The sequence below is a fragment of the Hyperolius riggenbachi genome, chromosome 6 (assembly GCF_040937935.1).
Source record: "Hyperolius riggenbachi isolate aHypRig1 chromosome 6, aHypRig1.pri, whole genome shotgun sequence".
NCBI classification, from domain to species: Eukaryota; Metazoa; Chordata; class Amphibia; order Anura; family Hyperoliidae; genus Hyperolius; species Hyperolius riggenbachi.
In genome coordinates this window covers 384,533,568-384,554,010 of record NC_090651.1, presented here as the reverse complement: position 1 = coordinate 384,554,010, position 20,443 = coordinate 384,533,568, and the positions used below count along the sequence as shown (strand labels likewise).

General features: G+C 44.5%; 1 protein-coding gene across 1 annotated transcript in view; it reads right to left on the bottom strand.

Annotated features, from left to right (window-relative positions):
* LOC137521989 (uncharacterized) overlaps window positions 1–16,154 on the bottom strand; it is a 39,994-nt gene extending 23,840 nt beyond the window's left edge. The window contains exon 1 of the mRNA XM_068241977.1: window positions 16,038–16,154. Coding sequence (XP_068098078.1) covers window positions 16,038–16,061 — 24 coding nt within the window. The 5' untranslated portion in view covers window positions 16,062–16,154. The remainder of the gene's footprint in view (window positions 1–16,037) is intronic.
* Window positions 16,155–20,443: the final 4,289 nt, after the last annotated feature.

The following is a 20,443-nucleotide window of genomic DNA, read 5'->3' as shown; positions in this document are numbered from 1 at the left end:
ATTTCTTTGTGATGATAGTGTGTTTATACATCCCACTCTTACTGCCAAAATATCCAGGCATTGATTTTTGTGTTGATCACCTCCCGGGAAATAATTTTATTTTTTATCAACTTTTTCATAAAGCGGATCCGAGGTTGGAAAACTAACTATAACAAGTAACTTGTCTATATATCTTATCTAAAGTTTAGATAGTTTACACAGCAAATCCAGCTGCAAACAGCTTCAAAAATTTATGATTATTTATTCCTGTGATACAATGAGGGCTGCCATGTTCTGTTTGTCACAGGCTGATGGCTGGAGATGCTATCAGCTTGCCTGTGTGTAAATTCAGTCCCTTCTCCTCCTCCTCCCTCTGCCTCTGAAATCAATGGCTAGTAACCTCCTCCTCTGGCCCAGACTGAGCTTCCATAAGCGCCTGCTACATGTCCCTAGGTGCTGGAGAAGCTGTGGGCGAGGCTTGTTTAGTTTAGAGGGATTTAGAGAATTAAAACAAAACAAAAAAAGTATTTGGCTTGAGGAATGCCCTCTAAACTATAACTGTTTTTGAATACTATGAACAGATTGTGTAGATAAACCCTAATACTACATGGAGGTGGTCAAATTGGTCAGTGATTGACCAATCATATTTGAAAGTGTGTACCAGGCTTAAGCCTGATGGAAATACAAAAGCCTGATACACACTCCAATAGATGAATACCTAGTGTAACCGCTTTTACCCGCACTGCACTGGAGGTCTCTGCTGAGACTGCACCAGCCCCATATCCAGGGAACAGCTGCCGCTTTAGATGGCCTTGTCTTAAAGTGGATCCAAGATTAACTTTTACTCATTGCATAATTGTATTCCTTTCCTATTGTTTACAGGGTATTCCTCAAGCCAAATACTTTTTTGTTTTTGTTTTAATACTCTAATTCCCTATAAACGAAACAAGCCACGCCCACAGCTTTTCAGAGAGCCTTGGCAGTAGCAAAGGCTCATGGGAGCTCAGTCTGGGCAGGAGGAGGTTACTAGCCAGAGATTTCAGAGGCAGAGGGGAGGAGGGGGGAGATTAGGTTTTTTTCAGTCTGAGTGCTGATGGTGCAGATAAGCCTGCCTCTGTGTAATGTATACAAACAACATGGCTGCCGTCATTGTATCACAGGAAGAAATAATCATATTCTATTGAAGCTGTTTGCAGCTAGATTTGCTGTGTAAACTATCTAAACTTTAGATAAGATATATAGACAAGTTACTTCTTATACTAAGGGGTTGATTCACAAAGCGGTGCTAACTGTTAGCATGCCTGTGAAAACCCCCTTAGCACATCTAAACGAGCATTTCGCACGCAAAACTTTATGCGCGTAAAACTTTACGCGCGCACAGCACAGAGCGCAGGGCACTCCGCGTGCAGTGCACATTAAAGCCTATGGGACTTAGCGCGCACATAGGACTTTGTGCGTGTAAAACTTTGCGCGCGGTACTTAGCGCGCGATCTGATTGAGATCACCCTGGTTAGCGCGCCTAAAGACTTTAGACGTGCTAAGTAGGTTAGCACCGCATAGTGAATCAAGCCCAAAGTATTTCATCTCGGATCTGCTTTAATAATATCGATTTTCTGATTTATTTATAATAGTTTGGTTTAAAGCACGCCTGAATAGTACCAAAAAAGTAGATTTTTACTTACTTGGGGCTTCTCCCAGCCCACCGTAGTTTTTGAGGTCCCACACTGTCCTCCGGATCGCCCTCGGTTGTGCTGCCCCTCCCCCGAAAGATATGTGATTAGATCGCCAGTCGTTGGCTATTGTACATACACGGGCTGATTTTCGGGTCTTCCTTCATTGTGCTCCCACTGCTGGGAGTTCTTTGCATGTTGTGCAGTACAATTCTTCTGAGAACCACACATGTGCAGAATGCTCCCGTCGACAAGAGCATGACAAGGATGCACGAGGACCTGATCCTTCCTGAGTCCACATGAGCCCTCCCTGGCCTCTGCATTGGTGCAGGGACAGTGCATAATATGGGAAGGCGTGGCCAGGGCTTCATGTCGTCCTGAAATCTATTGAAAAATCTACATGCAGTGTGTGTGGAAGGAAAAGATCTGTCTCTGATTAGATTCCTATCAGAGAGGGATCGATCGTTTTGCCATGTCAGGTGCCCATCCACTAACATATAGGAATCACTAGTGCTGGGAGTGAGAGTGTTGTGCCCCTTAGACCTGCCCAGAGGATGGGAGGTGTGGCTTATGTATCTGCCATGATGATTGGGTGCTCTGCAGCTGTTGCTTGGTTTTGATTGGTCACTACAGGTTCTTGCACGCTGCTGTTTGCATTATAATTTATATCAGTGGCGCTGTGAAGTCCATACATCAATCTGTCCATTTTATTTCAGCAGTTTATCTCACCTGAAATGTTCCATAATCTGTTAACTTATTACGGTATATATGTGTGTTGTATTTGTACTGATATGATATTGCAAGCCATGCAACGAATAAAGCTATAAAAAACAAATGCCATGCTATGCTGTTCTCACTCTTTCTTTGTGTATGCAAAATAAAGGTGCAATAATGATAGAGTATCCAAACATAGCCAATAGTGGAATATATCAGTAACATTAACGATATTCTACTATTTTATATTGGTAATTCCGATAAGAAAATATTGATAAATAATACTGACATTTTACTACAGCTAAACCTAACCTTACTCTCACATAGAACTCTATACACACACACACACACACTGTACACACACACACTGTACACACACACACACACACACACACACACACACACTGTACACACACACACACACTCACACACTACACACACACACACACACACACACACACACACACACTGTACACACACACACACTGTACACACACACACACACACACACACACACTGTACACACACACACTGTACACACACACACACACACACACACACACTGTACACACACACACACTCACACATACACACACATACACACATACACACACATACACACACACTGTACACACACACACACTGTACACACACACACACATACACACACACACACTATACACACACACACACACACACTGTACACACACACACATACACACACACTGTACACACACACACACACTGTACACACACATACACACACACACACACTGTACACACACACACACCCCCTTCACATGCACGCCGATGCCTACTAACCCTAACCACCCTCCCTGTAAACAAGCCCAGCAGTGCAGCCAATAACAGAGCTCATCCTGTACATGAGGCAGTCTCATGGCAGGAGAGCAACATTTAAAGTGTTGAGGCGTACAAAAGTCTCGTACAAACTTTAACCACTTAGTGCAAACAGGACGTTTTATAGAAGTCCATTTGGACCCACATGCACGCTTGTTGCGGGGGGGAAGTGTGTGCTGGCCCATTTTAATAAGTCCTAGGGCGGGTGGGAAATGGTTAAGGTGGGATAGTACTCCCAAAGCTAAAATGCCAGTAACTACTCTGAGTTACATAAAAGAACAATTGAAAGCATTCCCAGCGTGCAAGATATTTTTTCACTGCTGAGAGCAGTAGAAGCTGGCTTATCTCTCTGGTCAATGGCAAAGGCAAGACTCTCCCTGTGCCTGTTTTTACTCTGCCCCCCCCACCACCACCACCTTTGCTGCGAATACACATCGCCCTGGCAACAGCTGAGCCACTTCAGCAGAAGGAGGGGGCAGAGTGAAAACACAGGCACAGGGAGAAGTTTGCCGATGACTAGAGTAATCCTGTACTGCTCTTTGCTGTGAAAAGAAATCATTTTACACTCAGGAAATACTTGGTAATGTTTTCAAATGTTCTTTTATGTAACTGAGTAGTTACTGAAATTCTAGTTTTGTAAGTATATTCCCACTTTAAACGGTTCTAAGGTAGTTGGCGCTGTCTCAGCCGAGTGCATTGTTCTCATCCTTACCCTTCCCGGTGGTAACTGCTTCGAATCATCCCTCCTCCCCTTTCCATAGCAACAGAATGCATCACTAGCCTGTTCGCTAGCAACGTGCCTGTGCAGCTCTCTGTCCTGAATTGAATCCCAAAGGATTGAGTCCCAATCCCTACAGTTGACACTATTGTCCTATACTTGTCCAACACAGCCCAGAATCTAACGTTCATGCAGGTGTCCCCTGAGGTCACTGAATGATCTGACATGCCACAGAAGTGTTTGCACAACCGCAAAGATGTTTTATGACCCCTAATTAATTATCCGGAGAGCTTCTCCTGCAGTCCCGTTGCACTGATAAAGCACTGGTTCATTAACCCTTGCGATAAATAAATCAAAAGGAGACCACAGGCGAGCTCTGAGTAGGGTTGGTATTACAGTAGAGTCCCGGTTACCTGCCAGTCTTAACAGGCATGCCTGGCGGAGGGCATGGGGGGGGGGGGGTGTTCCTAACTATATTAGTGAGTGGTGCCCAGCAGAAGCTACTTAGGAATCCTCCAGGCGCCGTCCTCTTCACTTCTCGCAGCTCCCAGGTTTTTTGTGGGGTCCTTGTACGGCTCCCCGGCCTGTCACCTGACCCATCGGGTCACATGATGCATCGGAGCCGCGAACGGAGGACAGAAAGTGCGCAATAATTGTTTAAACAAAATTAGGCAGGTGCATAAATTAGGGCACCACAAAAAAGAAATGAAATCAATATTTAGTAGATTCTCCTTTTGCAGAAATTACAGCCTCTGAACGCTTCCTGTAGGTTGCAATAAGAGTCATTTTATTGATTCCAAAACCTTTAGAACTAATTATTGGAACTCAAATTGGCCTGACCTACATACACAGGTGAATGCAATGATAATAAAGAGTATTTAAGGGGGTCAATTGTAAGTTTCCCTCTTCTTTTAATTTTCTCTGAAGTCTAGCAACATGGGGGTCTCAAAACAACTCTCAAATGACCTGAAGACAAAGATTATTCACCATCATAGTTTAGGGGAAGAAGACAGAAAGCTGTCTCAGAGATTTCAGCTGTCTGTTTCCACAGTTAGGAACATATTGAGGAAATGGTAGTCCACAGGCTCAGTTCAAGTTAAGGCTCTAAGTGGCAGACCAAGAAAAATCTTGGATAAACAGAAGAGACGAATGGTGAGAACAGTCAGAGTCAACCCACAGACCAGCACCAAAGACCTACAACATCATCTTGCTGCAGATGGAGTCACTGTGCATCGTTCAACCATTCAGCGCACTTTACACAAGGAGATGTTGTATGTAGAGGAAGCCTTTTCTCCGCCCACAACACAAACAGAGCCGCTTGCGGTATGCTAAAGCACATTTGGACAAGCCAGCTTCATTTTGGAATAAGGTGCTGTGGACTGATGAAAGTAAAATTTAGTTATTTGGGCATAACAAGGGGCGTTATGCATGGAGGGAAAACAACACAGCATTCCAAGAAAAACACCTGCTATCTACAGTAAAATATGGTGGTGGTTCCATCATGCTGTGGGGCTGTGTGGCCAGTGCAGGGACTGGGAATCTTGTCAAAGTTGAGGGACGCATGGATTCCACTCAGTATCAGCAGATTCTGGAGACCAATGTCCAGGAATCAGTGACAAAGCTGAAGCTGCGCCGGGGTTGGATCTTTCAACAAGACAACGACCCTAAACACTGCTCAAAATCCACTAAGGCATTCATGCAGAGGATCAAGTACAGCGTTCTGGAATGGTCATCTCAGTCCCCAGACCTGAATATAATTGAAAATCTGTGGTGTGAATTAAAGGGAACCTAAACTGAAAGGCATATGGATGTTTCTTTTTAAACAATACCAGTTGCCTGGCAGCCCTGCTGATCTCTTTGGCTGCAATAGTGGCTGAATCACACACCTGAAACTAGCATGCAGCTAATCAAGTCTGACTTCAGTCAGAGCACCTGATCTTCATGCATGTTCAGGGGCTGTGGCTAAAAATATTAGAGATTTGAACACATAGAATGGAACATAGCACCACTTAAAGAATTATTATGTCTGGTACCTGAGCGTGCTATAAGCCAATAGGCAGTGAACAACTAAACAAGAAGAAAAGGGGGCCATACAAGCACCACTCAGGACTATAATATAGCAAATATGAACAAATCCATCTTTATTGATTATCCAAATGATTAAAAACATGTAAAAACAACAGCGACATGGGTCTGGGGTCCCAAAAATAATAATCTATACACCTGCACTAATAAATCTTCAATAACCGTTGTGCAAAGATGTACACAGAAAAATGTATATTAGATAGACTCAATATATTTCATAAAAAATAATAATGATAATAAAAATATTAGAAACACAGGCGCAGCAGGAGAGTCGGGCAACTGGTATTATTTTAAAAGGAAAAATCCATATCCTTCTCAGTTTAGGTTCCCTTTAAAGAGAGCTGTCCATGCTCGGAAGCCATCAAACCTGAATGAACTAGAGATGTTATGTAAAGAGGAATGGTCCAAAATACCTTCAAGCAGAATCCAGACTCTCATTGGAACCTACAGGAAGCGTTTAGAGGCTGTAATGTCTGCAAAAGGAGGATCTACTAAATATGGCTTTCATTTCTTTTTTGTGGTGCCCAAATTTATGCACCTGCCTAATATTTTATTGCACACTTTCTGTAAATCCAATAAACTTAATTTCACTTCTCAAATATCACTGTGTGTGTCTCCTATATGACATATTTAGCTGACATTTTTTTATCGTAACAACCAACGATTTATACAGGAAAATCATGACAATTAACAAGGTTGCCCAAACTTTTGCATCCCACTGTAGCTTCCGCTGGGCACCACTCTATGGTTATTCCATTGGGGGGAGCAGAGATGGATTAAGATATAATGGGGCCTTAGGCAAGGTAGTAGAATTGGGGCCCCCTGGTGGTTTAGTTGGTAAGCTGAAGTGGAGAGAGGTCTGAGGTGGCTGGCGGGCCCCTAGACACTCACCAGGCCCCAAGCACCTGCCTAGGTTGCCTGGTGGATGATCCTGCTCTGGTGAGGAGGTTAGTGTTAATTTAACACCAGTTACAACCGGTAAGAATACATATCAGGCAATCCTCGCCTGTGTGGGATACATCAGACTCCACTGTATATGTACCCATGTTTATCTCGTGATGACGTGCATCAGTTGGGGTATGTTTTGCGTCTGCCATGTGACTCAGGAGTGAAGTACGATATACGGATGACGTCGCCGCTAGAGACTGGCAGTCCTTGTCGGTAAATGCTTACGCCACACATTGGTTCGGCGCAGCCCGTCTCGTGGACATCTCGGTAACCTTTGCAGATAGTCCATAAATAAATATAACATTGCGTTTGCCGGGGAATTCCGCCGCCGCCATTTATTTGCTTGATTTTATATTATTTCATTGCGGATTTGTTCTAGTCTGCTGGCTTATTGTTATTTATTCAAGCTAATCCCGCCAGCGCTTACACGCGCCTCCTGTCCTCCCCGATAAACAGCGGACCGCCGGTCGCGGAGGGCAGAGCGGGATAACGGGCAGCGGCAGAAATAGGCCTGCCAGTTTTCCTACAGTCACAGCAACGACTTTTAAATAAATGTATTACTATTAAACAATAATGACAGGCAAATGGCATATTGGGCATCCTTGAAGCCCCTTTTACACTAGGCCACTTTCTTTGCATTGCGTTACTCTTTCTGCACGCAAGGCAACGCAACAATACGAGCGGGGGAGGGGCATTCAGACAGGAAGAGCCTTTGATAATTATGATCACTGAGCTACTCAGATGATATATCCCTTTTTTAACAATTCTGCATAATAACTATAGTCGGAGATATTGGAACTGCCTAGAACCACTGTACGATAATGTTTTGCAATCACAGCAATTTTGTTGTTGTTGTTTTCTTTTGTAAATGTTGTTAAAAAATGACAATAAAAATTATACTTTCAAAAAAGAAAGAAGGTAGCGCAACAGCAAGAATCTCTTTACCCATAAGAGATTCATTTACAGACTGTTGCAATTCATTAGCCAGCGGTACCCACCGTAATAGGTAGCCCCCCCCCAGTATGACTAGCCAGAAGTACCCCCTTGTACTTGGTAGCCACCAGAGGGGCCGCAGTATTAGGTAGCCAGTGGTACTCCCCAGTAGTTGGCAGCTAGAGGGGCACCCTGTATTAGGTAGCAAGAGGCAGCCCCCCAGTATAGGTATCCATATGTCACCCCCTATACTGGTGGCCCCAAATATTAGGTGCCCATAAATACCCCCCCATCATGCTAATTATGCAGCGAGCGGTGGAGTGACCTCTCCAGGACCTTGTAGAGAAGAGAAAAAGACAAAGGGTGACCAGGAGCCCAATCTGGTGTTTTATTGTTGGTTTAGAAGAAAGGAGTATGTAAAACGACACAGTTATACTCACAAAGCTGGGTTGCGACTTGAGGCGACCACTCTACAACAGCATACGGAGAACTACCATCCCCACTCGGCCTTGTATATGTTGGTTGAAGGTCACAACTCCTTAAAGAGCCCACCGGGGGGGGGGGGTTGGCTCCCTTAGCAGGGGGTAATGGGTCAATCACGTCATAGTAGGAGGCGCCCAGGTTGCTTCAGTACGTAAAAACAATATTTAGAACTGTGATAAAAAATAATACAATTTGGTCCTACCTTAATAATTTAGTAGGCCTTGATTAAATAGAAGGATATTTATTGAGCACTTTTATAAAGACACCGCGTTTCACGGCGTGAGCCGCTTCCTCAGGTCAAGTGCAGTGCCTAAAATATGCACTCTCCAGTTTAGGGTGCCTGTACTTGACCTGAGGAACCTGGGCGCCTCCTACTATTACGTGATTTACTCTCCAGGATCCAGCAATGCATGTAACCCATCGTCCTCCTAAGCCTCCCAGACTCTATGGTTCCACCGGCGTCCGTCTCTATGTAATGCTGGAGGAGCCATAAAGATTGGGATGCCAGGAGGGAGATTGGGCTCTGGATCCTGGAGAGATGAGTCATGCCGCTGCGCACTCTGCACGGGCCTGCTTCTCTGCGCTCCGACACTCACCCCCCTCCCCCCCCGGCGGTCACCCGTGTTGCCTGTCCCTAAATACAGGTCTGGCCTTCGTATTCCTCTCACTTCAGCTTCTCCTGAAAGGGAGATCACATCAAGGTCTGAAGATTCCCATCAGTTACAGCGACCATGTGATTAATACACGGGAGTGCCAGGGGGGCGGATCTATGTGGGGAAGACTATCAGGAATGTGAAATACTGAATTCAGGAATATAACGTGGCTATGCGTAATTACTCTGGTGATGCCTGTAAGGCCTGGAACCCACTACAAATCACTAGCATTTTTAAGGAGGGTTGTGTAAGCGGTTTCATGAGCATTTTCCGGGGATTTTGGTCGCGATTTTAAAAAGTGTAAGCTTATTTTGCCAGCGATTGTGATACTGATTTGCGATTAGCAGTTTTAATTCTGATTGGTCCTTTCAAATTATGATTATTATTATTATTTACAGTTTGCAGTCATTTAACATCACACACAAATCGCTATATGTATGATTCATGGGCGGTTTGCCAGCGCTTCAAGACTTTACATTGAAGCACAAACGCTCCCAGAATGCTGCATTTCCTGCGATGGCGATTTTGCTAATGGCAATAGCTTCTGTGCAATTTGTTACATTTATTTGCATTGGCAGAGCATTTAGGAAAATCGCTATCTCAAGAAAGCGCTCTAGTCGGTTCCAGTCCTAACACAGTTATCCATACCTCCCAACTTTTTGAGGCGCTCTGCTTGCTATAACTGAATTGCTGTTGTTTATCCCCTGCTTATTGCCTGAAGAAGTGGGCTGTGCCCGCGAAACGCGTTGCATCTTTGGGGTATTTTCAATAAATGTGTATATCTATATATTTACAGTCCTTGGTGTCTGCTTTAATGGAGGCGAGTCCACCACTTCCTCCCAGCAATTTTTTAAAAATTTTATGTACTTTTATCCTTCTGGCGCCTCTGTTCACCTCCCAACTTTTTGAGATGAGAAAGAGGGACACTTAAGCCATGCCCTTGCCACACCCCTGATCACGCCCCGTCACACCCCTAGTCACACATACCATAAAGATTCATAATAAAAATATATGTTGTTTTATAACTCAAACCACACTGGTCCTTTCTATCCTGGTTCATTTTCCTTCACAGTAACATTTTAAAATTAGCAATATATCAATTTAAAGGATGGGAATAAAGTTTAGAGTCAAACTAATTTTTTAGTAGAGAAATATATATATTTCCATAGAAAGAGGGACAAAGTCCTGAAAGAGGGACAAATGAGGCGGAAAGAGGGACAGAGGGACAGGGCTCCCAAAGAGGGACTGTCCCTCCAAAAGAGGGACAGTTGGGAGCTATGCAGTTACCCCAATGGTAAAACATATTGGTTTGCTGAAACGCGGGGCCTTGCAGGTGATCGATCATTTGCCCAAATTGAAAAGAGACAGAGACCGCGAACAATAACTGCTACATGAAGAGGCTGGATTGGTAGAGTAGACTGTGTGACCTCCAGGAGCAGGAATGGACTGTTTATAGAGGTCCTATGGTCCCGGAGAAGATGAGATGCCTGCCTATAGGCTCTAAACGTGGGGGGATTGAGGCGGAGCCATGTGGGCATTATGTAATTATCCACGATTCACCTTGTTTATGGGAGGGTACTGTATGCTTTATGGCACACATGTGTATGCTATTATGTCTTTCCTTACAGGTATTATTGGCTAGACCTGTGAGAAGACAGCACAATTATCTATACTTGCCTTTCTCCAGCTCCCTGTAGCATGAGGGCTCCCTCTGTGTCCATCCCCTTCATTCTCCCTCTGTCAGTCCCAATAGCCGGGGACTACTACAACCCTAGCCGTGTGCTGCCTTGGTTGTGCTCTCATAGCCGGTGGCATTCTCTGCCTGCAGACTTGTCATGGGAGCATGGCCAAGGCGGCGCATGCACAGTAGCCCCCGATTGGCTCGGTCGGGGACTTTACCACAGGTAAGTATTAATCCTTGTGCTGTCTTTGTCACAGGTCCTCTTTAACCAATTGTTGCAGGCCAGGCACTAGGGTATATATGCGTCCGCTCTGCCACCAGTATTGGTAGATGGACATGGGTGTCTCGTCTACAGAGCTGATGAGCACAGCGTGCGTTCTAGCAGTCCGGGGTCTTGATCCACTCTCCCCCTGTTCCCCTACCCCTTGGCAAAGGTTGCAGGAAGCAATGCTGGGTAAGTATCTCTAGTCTTATGGTGCCCATACATGGTACAATTTTTTTCATTTTTGATTGTTTTGGTCGAATAAATGGGAAAATCAAACGTTTTTATTGTGTCATGTATGGGCACTATTAAGGTGGCCACTAACGGTCCAATTTCTAGCGAAAAATCGTTTGAGCGATCAGAAATTCTGATCGGATTGGTTGTAAATAATCTCCATTGGTGGACAATAGATTATGAACGAGTGAAAAAAATGTCGTCCGGATGAATTTTCGTCGAACCAAAATTTGGATTTTCTTGTTGGTTGTGATAGATAGGAAGCAAATATTGGTTCGTTGATGGTGTAATGAACGATGTATTACAATATTTCACTTCCGATCAGAATTTCTGATCACTCGAACGATTTTTCGCTAGAAATTGGACTGTTAGTGGTCAGCTTTAGCCTAATTCCTGCAGCGATTGGCTCTCTCCTGTGACTTGTTCTGATGCCTGTCTCCTGGGTACTGGGTCCCGAATGGATGACCTCATCAAGCTGAGACCTGGCACATGCCATACAAGAGAACCAGAATCAGAACAAGCTACCTGAGGAGGGGGTTGTATGCCAAATTATGTTGTGCGCAATCTACATTGATCAATACAACTCAAGTGTTATGTGCATACTCTGTTTTGAATATTGGTTGTGGACTTTATACTTAACTAACCTGTCCCTTTCTGCTTCCAACACTGCAAAGCCCCAGCTCCTAAAGCCCCCGGCACTAGTCTAGTTGTGGGGACCACGGCCACTCCCTGCTGGTGGAGGCAAATGCTACCACAGTTTGCTGGGGGGGGGGGAGGGGGTGTAGTTAGATACTTGTTTTGCAAAGGAAAACAGTGGCAAGCCGGCACTACTGAACAGAGATGGCCATGCCTAGGAGAGCTCACAGAGAAGCATGTGATCAGTTTGATCAGCTGATAGATTTGTAAGGTTCTGATTTCCTCTGATGACTTCCTGGTTTATTACATGATCATGACCAGCCAATCAGAGCCTTACAAATCTATCAGCTGATCAAACTGATCACATGCTTCTCCGTGAGTTCTCCTAGGAAGGGCCATCTGCTACTGCTAAAGTGGTTTTATTGTTACAATCATAAAGGTGGGGGTGGGGCAACTACTAACCTTCCCTTCCTCAGATACAGGGAACTATACTTCAGATCAGGTGGTTTTGTGGCTACGCTTGTTACGGGAGTGACGATCACGATGTCCACACTTGTTTTATGACCCTTGTGAGATGGGCCCCCAGGCTGTGCAGGTCACTAAGGGGAGGAAAGGGAAGGGGTGTGACCATTGGGTGGCTCAATCAATGTTTGGCTGGGGCCGCCATGAATTGTAGTTAAGCCGCTAAGGAGGCACAAAACCTGATGAACACAAGACACATAACATTTACACTGGGATGCAAAAGTTTGGGAAACCTTGTTAATTTTCATGATTTTCCTGTATAAATTGTTGGTTGTTACAATAAAAAAAAGTCAGTTAAAGGGGCACTATGGCGAAAAATTTTAAAATATGTGCAACTGCAAACATATACAAATAAGAAGTACATTTTTTCCAGAGTAAAATGAGCCATAAATTGCTTTTCTCCTATGTTGCTGTCACTTACAGTAGGTAGCAGAAATCTGACAGAAGCGACAGGTTTTGGACTAGTCCATCTCTTTATAGGGGATTTATTATTTTCAAAAGCACTTAGTAAAAGACAGTTGCTCTGTCCAACTGACAAAAAAATGTGTAGGGAGCAGGGAAGCTGGCCAACATCATTGTTTAAATCCTTTTTAGGGAATATCTTTAAAAAGAATAAAAGCCTTGCTGAGAATACCCTATAAAGAGATGGACTAGTCCAAAACCTGTCACTTCTGTCAGATTTCTACTACCTACTGTAAGTGACAGCAACATAGGAGAAAATAAATTTATGGCTCATGTACTTCTTATTTGTCTATGTTTGCAGATATTTTAAATTTTATAATTTTTCGCCATAGTGCCCCTTTAAATATATCATATAGGAGACACACACACACACACACACACACACACACACACACACACACACACACACACACACTGTGATATTTGAGAAGTGAAATGAAGTTTATTGCATTTACAGAAAGTGTGCAATAATTGTTTAAAGCTAATGGGAATCCATATTTAGATTAAAAAAAAGTCAGATACTCGCCTAAGGAGAGGGAAGGCTTGGTCCTAATGAGCCTTCCCTCTCCTCTCCCGGTGCCCTCCAATGTCCAGGAATCAGTGACATCAGCGCAGCACGCGCTGGCTCTCCCGGTCAAATCCCCCGCCGCGGGGACTTCGGAAGTCTTCGGGAGCCGAGTCCTGCCGAAGACAGGCTGCTCCATGCTGCGCATGCGCGAGTGCGTCATAGAGGGCGCGCACGCATGCGCAGTGTAGAGCGGCCCGTCTTCGGGAGCACTCGGGCTTCCGAAGCATTTCCGAAGCGTCTCTTTGGCGGGGAAACAGCAGTATTTGACCGAAACGGTCGAATACCGCTACAGGGGAGCCAGCGCAACAGCGGGGACCGGGAGAGGAGAGGGGATGCTCTATGGGACCCAGAGCCTCCCTCTCCTTAGGTGAGTATCTGACTTTATTATTTAAATTTCGGTTCCCATTAGCTTTATACAAAATTAGGCAGGTGCATAAATTTGGGCACCACATAAAAGAAATGAAATCAATATTTAGTAGATACTCCTTTTGCAGAAATTACAGCATTTTCTTGGAATGCTGTGTTGTTTTTCCTCCATGCATAACGCCCCTTGTTATGCCCAAATAACTAAATTTTAGTTTCATCAGTCCACAGCACCTTATTTCAAAATGAAGCTGGCTTATCCAAATGTGCTTTAGCATACCTCAAGCAGCTCTCTTTTTGCTGTGGGCGGAGAAAAGGCTTCCTCTGCATCACTCTCACATACAGCATCTCCTTGTGTAAAGTGCGCCAAAAGGTTGAATGATGCACAGTGACTCCATCTGCAGCAAGATGATGTTGTAGGTCTTTGGTGCTGGTCTGTGGGTTGACTCTGCCTGTTCTCACCATTCATAGCTTCTGTTTATCCGAGATTTTCCTTGGTCTGCCACTTCAAGCCTTAACTTGAACTGAGCCTGTGGTCTTCCATTTCCTCAGTATGTTCCTAACTGTAGAAACAGACAGCTGAAATCTCAGAGACAGCTTTCTGTATCCTTCTCCTAAACCATGATGGTGAACAATCTTTGTCTTCAGGTAATTTGAGAGTTGTTTTGAGACCCCCATGTTGCTACTCTTCAGAGAAACTTAAAAGAGGAGGCAAACTTGCAATTCACCCCCTTAAATACTTTTTTTTATCATTGCATTCACCTGTGTAGGTAGGTCAGGGGCACTGAGCTTACCAAGCCAATTTGAGTTCCAATAATTATTTCTAAAGGTTTTGGAATCAATAAAATTACAAATTTATGCACCTGCCTAATTTTGTTCAAAGTGAACCAGAGAAGAAGCACCCTCATGTATTTTACCATTTATATCAGTAGGAACATTAGAGAAAACACTTACCCTGCTCTCCGTTTCATCCTCACTACTAAAAGTGTCTGTTATCAGCTGTGATAAGAATCCCGGACTGAGCATTCAGTCTGGCTTTGCTGGGAATAATTATAGCCGAGTCATTATAGCAGAGCCACAAGGGGGCAGGCTTGGGCTTGAAAAGACACCAGAGAAGACAGACTCAGCTATAATCTTTCTGCAGCAAAGCTAGACTGAGTGCTCAGTCAGGGATTCTTATCAGAGGTGATAACAGTCACATTAAAGAGAACCCGAGGTGTGTTTAAAGAATGTTATCTGTATACAGAGGCTGGATCTGCCTATATAGCCCAGCCTCTGTTGCTATCCCAAACCCCACTAAGGTCCCCCTGCGCTCTGCTATCCCTCATAAATCACAGCTGCGCTGTGAGGCTGTGTTTACATCTGTAGTGTCAGTCTCAGCTGCTCCCCCGCCTCCTGCATAGCTCCGGTCCCTGCCCCCGTCCCTTCCCTCCAATCAGCAGGGAGGGAAGGGATGCAGGCGGGGACTGGAGTTCTGCAGGAGGCGGGGAGAGCAGCAGACTGACACTATAGAGATAAACACAGCCAGCTCTGACAAGCTGTTTGTCAGCAGCGTGGCTGTGATTTATGAGGGATTGCATAGTGCAGGGGGACCTTAGGGGGGTTTGGGATAGCAACAGAGGCTGGGCTGTATAGGCAGATCCAGCCTCTGTATGCAGATAATATTCTTCAAACCCACCTCGGGTTCTCTTTAAACAGAGAACAATGAAACAAAGAGCAGGTTAGGTGTTTACTGTCATGTTCCCACTGATTTATAAGGTAAAATACAAGAGGGTGCTTCGTCTCTGGTTCTCTTTAAACAATTATTGCGCACTTTCTGTAAATCCAATAAACTTCATTTCACTTCTCAAATATCACTGTGTGTGTCTCCTATATGATATATTTAACTGACATTTTTTATCGTAACAACCAACGTCTTATACAGGAAAATCAGGAAAATTAACAAGGTTGCCCAAACTTTCGCATCCCACTGTATATTGAACTTTTCTGATGGCGGACCACTGAGGGCATACTCCATGGGCGAACAGGATCATTAGGCAGCCTTGCCCAAAGACTCCTCACTGTCTTACACACTGGCTTGAGCCGGGATTAGCTAACCTTGGTCAAAAGCTCAGCAGAAGGTGGTGGAGGTGGGAACAAGGCAGAGGACGCCCTACGGCCGTTTCACGCTAACAAGTCCTACTTCCAGGGCAAGGGGTAGAGGGAAAGTGACAGAGTGATTTAAAAGTTACATGTGCCATCAGCTGATCGGTTTAGAGTAACACTTACTGGGCGAGTCATTGCCATAATCATAGTGTGTACGCTGAGCTGTAGCGCAGAGGATTACTTTGTCCAGCAGGGGGAGCACATGTATCTCAAAGCTTCTGTGGCTGTATCATGTGGGACTGATCCTCTGTACACCATTCTAAAAAAGAGAAAGAAAAGGCAGTTAAAGGACAACTACCAAGGTTAGCTAAAATCCTAAATGCCACATATATTTCCAGTAATTACTAGCAAATAGCAATACAAAGGTTTTTCTTCATCTTTTCATTTGTGTGAAGAAAAACAGAAGAGTTCTTACTGTGGGCATTACTAGGAATGTATGCAGCACATCCAGCATACAGAAACAGTCCTCACTGGCAGTAATACTGTGAGTAAAATGTGTTCAGAATAATAGAAAGCAGAAATATAGCTTCAAATAGTGAGTCATTAATCATCAGCTGCAGCTCTGTGCCTGACCCCCCCCCCCTCCCCCCCCTTCTCCCTCTCTCTCTCTTTCTCTGTCTCAACAGTGTAAAGTAAACAGTTTGCAGCCATGGAGAAGTGTATCCTAGCTACATGTTACAGCTCTGCCTACCCCGCTCCCCCATTGCTGACACAATTGTTACATACTGCTGGTAAACATGGCATTTTTTTCCACACAGGCTGTGCTGAGAGACTTCGGAAAAGCATTCTAGTGTTGCTGGCTAAAAAGTATGTGGGGTTTACAGAAAAACTGTTTCTTTGACAGTTGTTTTTTAAGTAAGAAGAGCTAGAAAAGAGTGAAAAGATAGAGTGAACATGAAAGTTAGAAAAGGAAGACAAAATGGCCAATTTAGGGGGAAGCCAATTAACTTATTTGTATGTTTTTGAGACGTGGGAGGAAACTGGAGTGCTCAGAGGAAACCGGGGTGCCCGGAAGAAACCCACACAGACACAGGGAGAACATACAAACTCTGCGCTCTGCCTGGGTTTGAACCAGTGACCCAGCACTGCAAGGCGACAATGCTTCCAGAGGCTTCTCTCCTCTTACGAAAATATCCAGCTTTTTAATGTTTCAAAGCTTGAGTTTGGTTTAAAGAAATTCTCTGTCTTGCGTTTCGAAAATGGCCATTACCCCATAACAGCTTCCTGGTCAGCATACGGTTAAACTATAATATCACCCACTTCAGCCATAGGGAAACATGGACATTACCTTGCACATCAGTTGTTCTTTCATTTATAACTGACAGCAACTTATATTTCAGTTCTGACAAAATCTTTTTAGAAATGTAAGGAATTGTAAGAAGAAAGTGGTGAGCTGACTGGAACTGATGGTGAGGTAAGTATGTAATCAATTGCAGGTACAGCATGTGTTTATTTTAAATAATTTCACTTGGTTCAGGTTCCCTTTAAAGGGAAGGTGCAGGCTAAAAAATAAACAAAATCAACTTACCTTGGGCTTCCTCCAGCCCCTGGCAGCTCTCCTGTACCCACGCCGCAGCTCCGGGGGCTCCCGGTCTCCTCCAGTGCAGATGCCGACCTCGCCAGGACGGCATCTACTTGCGTTCCAATGTGCAGCTTATGAAGTCGCACTGACGTCATCTGGATTGTACTGCGAAGGTGCAGAACTGCTCCGCCTGCACAGTACAGTCCGGATGTCGTCAACTATGTGAGCTGCATGGTGGAGCGCAACTAGGCCTCTGAGACTGGAGGGGACCCCGGGCCACCAGCTGGGAGCAGAGCTATGGCAAGGGTACAGGACAGCTGCAAGGGGCTGGAGGAAGCCCGAGATAAGTTGATTTTTGTTTATTTTTTAGCCTGGATGTGTCCTTTAAAGGATACCTGAAGTGACATGTGACATGATGAGATAGACATGTGTATGTACAGTGCCTAGCACACAAATAACTATGCTGTGTTCCTTTTTTTCTTTCTCTGCCTGAAATAATTAAATATCAGGTATGTAAGTGGCTGACTCAGTCCCGACTCAGACAGGAAGTGACTACAGTGTGACCCTCACTGATGAGAAATTCCCTTTTTTTTAATCTCTTTCTTGCTCTCCGAAGCCATTTTCTGCTAGGAAAGTGTTTTATAGTTGGAATTTCTTATCAGTGAGGGTCACACTGTAGTCACTTCCTGTCTGAGTCAGGACTGAGTCAGCCACTTACATACCTGATATATAACTCTTTCAGAGAGAGAAAGAAAAAATGAACGCAGCATAGTTATTTGTGTGCTAGGCACTGTACATACCCATGTCTATCTCATCATGTCACCTCGGGTATAATTTAAGAATAATTATTTCAACATAAATTGAAAACAATAGAACTCACCGCCACCTGCTTAGCAAGGATTGTAAATAACCCCTGGTGAGAGCGTCCATTTAAACTCACCAAGTGGTACACAGTGAATTTAATAGCTGAAATGTTTCCAGCAATCTTTCAGAGGAAATTATACAGTAAGCGAAGAGAAACTGTGTTTGAAGATTAATTGCGCTAACTGATCTAACTCTGGGGGGGCGGCGAGGGAAGGGGGTCCTGTGTATTGGGCACATCCTGCGGGTCTCATCTACCATCTGCCTCTCCGCTCTATGCTTCCCCCTGCCCAGCGCACTGAGGCCTGGGCAGCTGTAAGAGGGTTATTGGACAGGAAGTCAACTGCGTGTGGAGAAATATCTCCCCCCAGGTTAGAACTTTACTCCGAGATAAACTCTGGAAAGTTTTATACTTGTGAATATTTTAACAGCTTTTTTTCCTCTTTTAATAAACTCAGTTGGGGCTTGTTAAGTGCTGCGGAATGAAAGCTGTTTTCCTGGCTGATGTGCGGCGGATCTCACGCCGAGACTTAGAGAAAGTGAGAGAATGAGCGCAGACAAGCGTTCCCCTGCGGAAAGCAGAGAATAATCGCATATTCCCTTTACCAGGCGTGCTTATTAGTTAGAGAGGGGCGCCATAAAGGAGGAGGCGCTGAAATAAACATCCAGCTGGGAAACCTAAGGCGGCACTCCGCTAAGTGCTGAAATTACTATTATTTAGTATTTATATAGCACCATCTTCTTCCGCAGCGCTGTACAGAAATGACCGGATAACACAAACGCAGATCAGGCACTACATTGGTTGCAATTCAAAAATATTAGGCCTCTTGCTCACTACATGGGATTTCGGTTTTTTTTATACGATCCGATTTTTGATTCCGATTTAAAAAAAAAAGTACTGCATGCTGTGCAGTTTTTTAATCAGAATCGAAAATCGGATTGTATAAAAAAATCGGAATCGCATGGAGTGTGCAAGAGGCCCAAAAGTGGCCCCACACGATACAATAAAATGATTGCCTTCTCCATAGTAACAGATATGTATTCCGCTGCCCTCTCCATAGTAACAGATGTGTATCCCTCTATCTTCTCCATAGTAACAGATGTGTATCCCTCTATCTTCTCCATAGTAACAGATGTGTATCCCTCTATCTTCTCCATAGTAACAGATGTGTATCCCTCTATCTTCTCCATAGTAACAGATGTGTATCCCTCTATCTTCTCCATAGTAACAGATGTGTATCCCTCTATCTTCTCCATAGTAACAGATGTGTATCCCTCTGCCCTCTCCACAGCAACAGATGTTATCCCTCTGCCCTCTCCATAGCAACAGATGTGTATCCCTCTGCCCTCTCCATAGCAACAAATGTGTATCCCTCTGCCCTCTCCATAGCAACAGATGTGTATCCCTCTATCTTCTCCATAGTAACAGATGTGTATCCCTCTGCCCTCTCAATAGCAACAGATATGTATCCCTCTGCCTTCTCCATAGCAACAGATGTTATCCCTCTGCCCTCTCCATAGCAACAAATGTGTATCCCTCTGCCCTCTCCATAGCAACAGATGTGTATCCCTCTATCTTCTCCATAGTAACAGATGTGTATCCCTCTGCCCTCTCAATAGCAACAGATATGTATCCCTCTGCCCTCTCCATAGCAACAGATGTTATCCCTCTGCCTTCTCCATAGCAACAGATGTGTATCCCTCTATCTTCTCCATAGTAACAGATGTGTATCCCTCTATCTTCTCCATGACAACAGATGTGTATCTCTCTGCCCTCTCCATAGCAACAGATGTGTATCCCTCTATCTTCTCCATAGCAACAGATGTTATCCCTCTGCCCTCTCCATAGCAACAGATGTGTATCCCTCTGCCCTCTCCATAGCAACAGATGTTATCCCTCTGCCCTCTCCATAGCAACAAATGTGTATCCCTCTGCCTTCTCCATAGTAACAGATATGTATCCCTCTGCCTTCTCCATAGCAACAGATGTTATCCCTCTGCCCTCTCCATAGCAACAGATGTTATCCCTCTGCCTTCTCCATAGCAACAGATGTTATCCCTCTGCCCTCTCCATAGCAACAGATGTGTATCCCTCTGCCCTCTCCATAGCAACAGATGTTATCCCTCTGCCCTCTCCATAGCAACA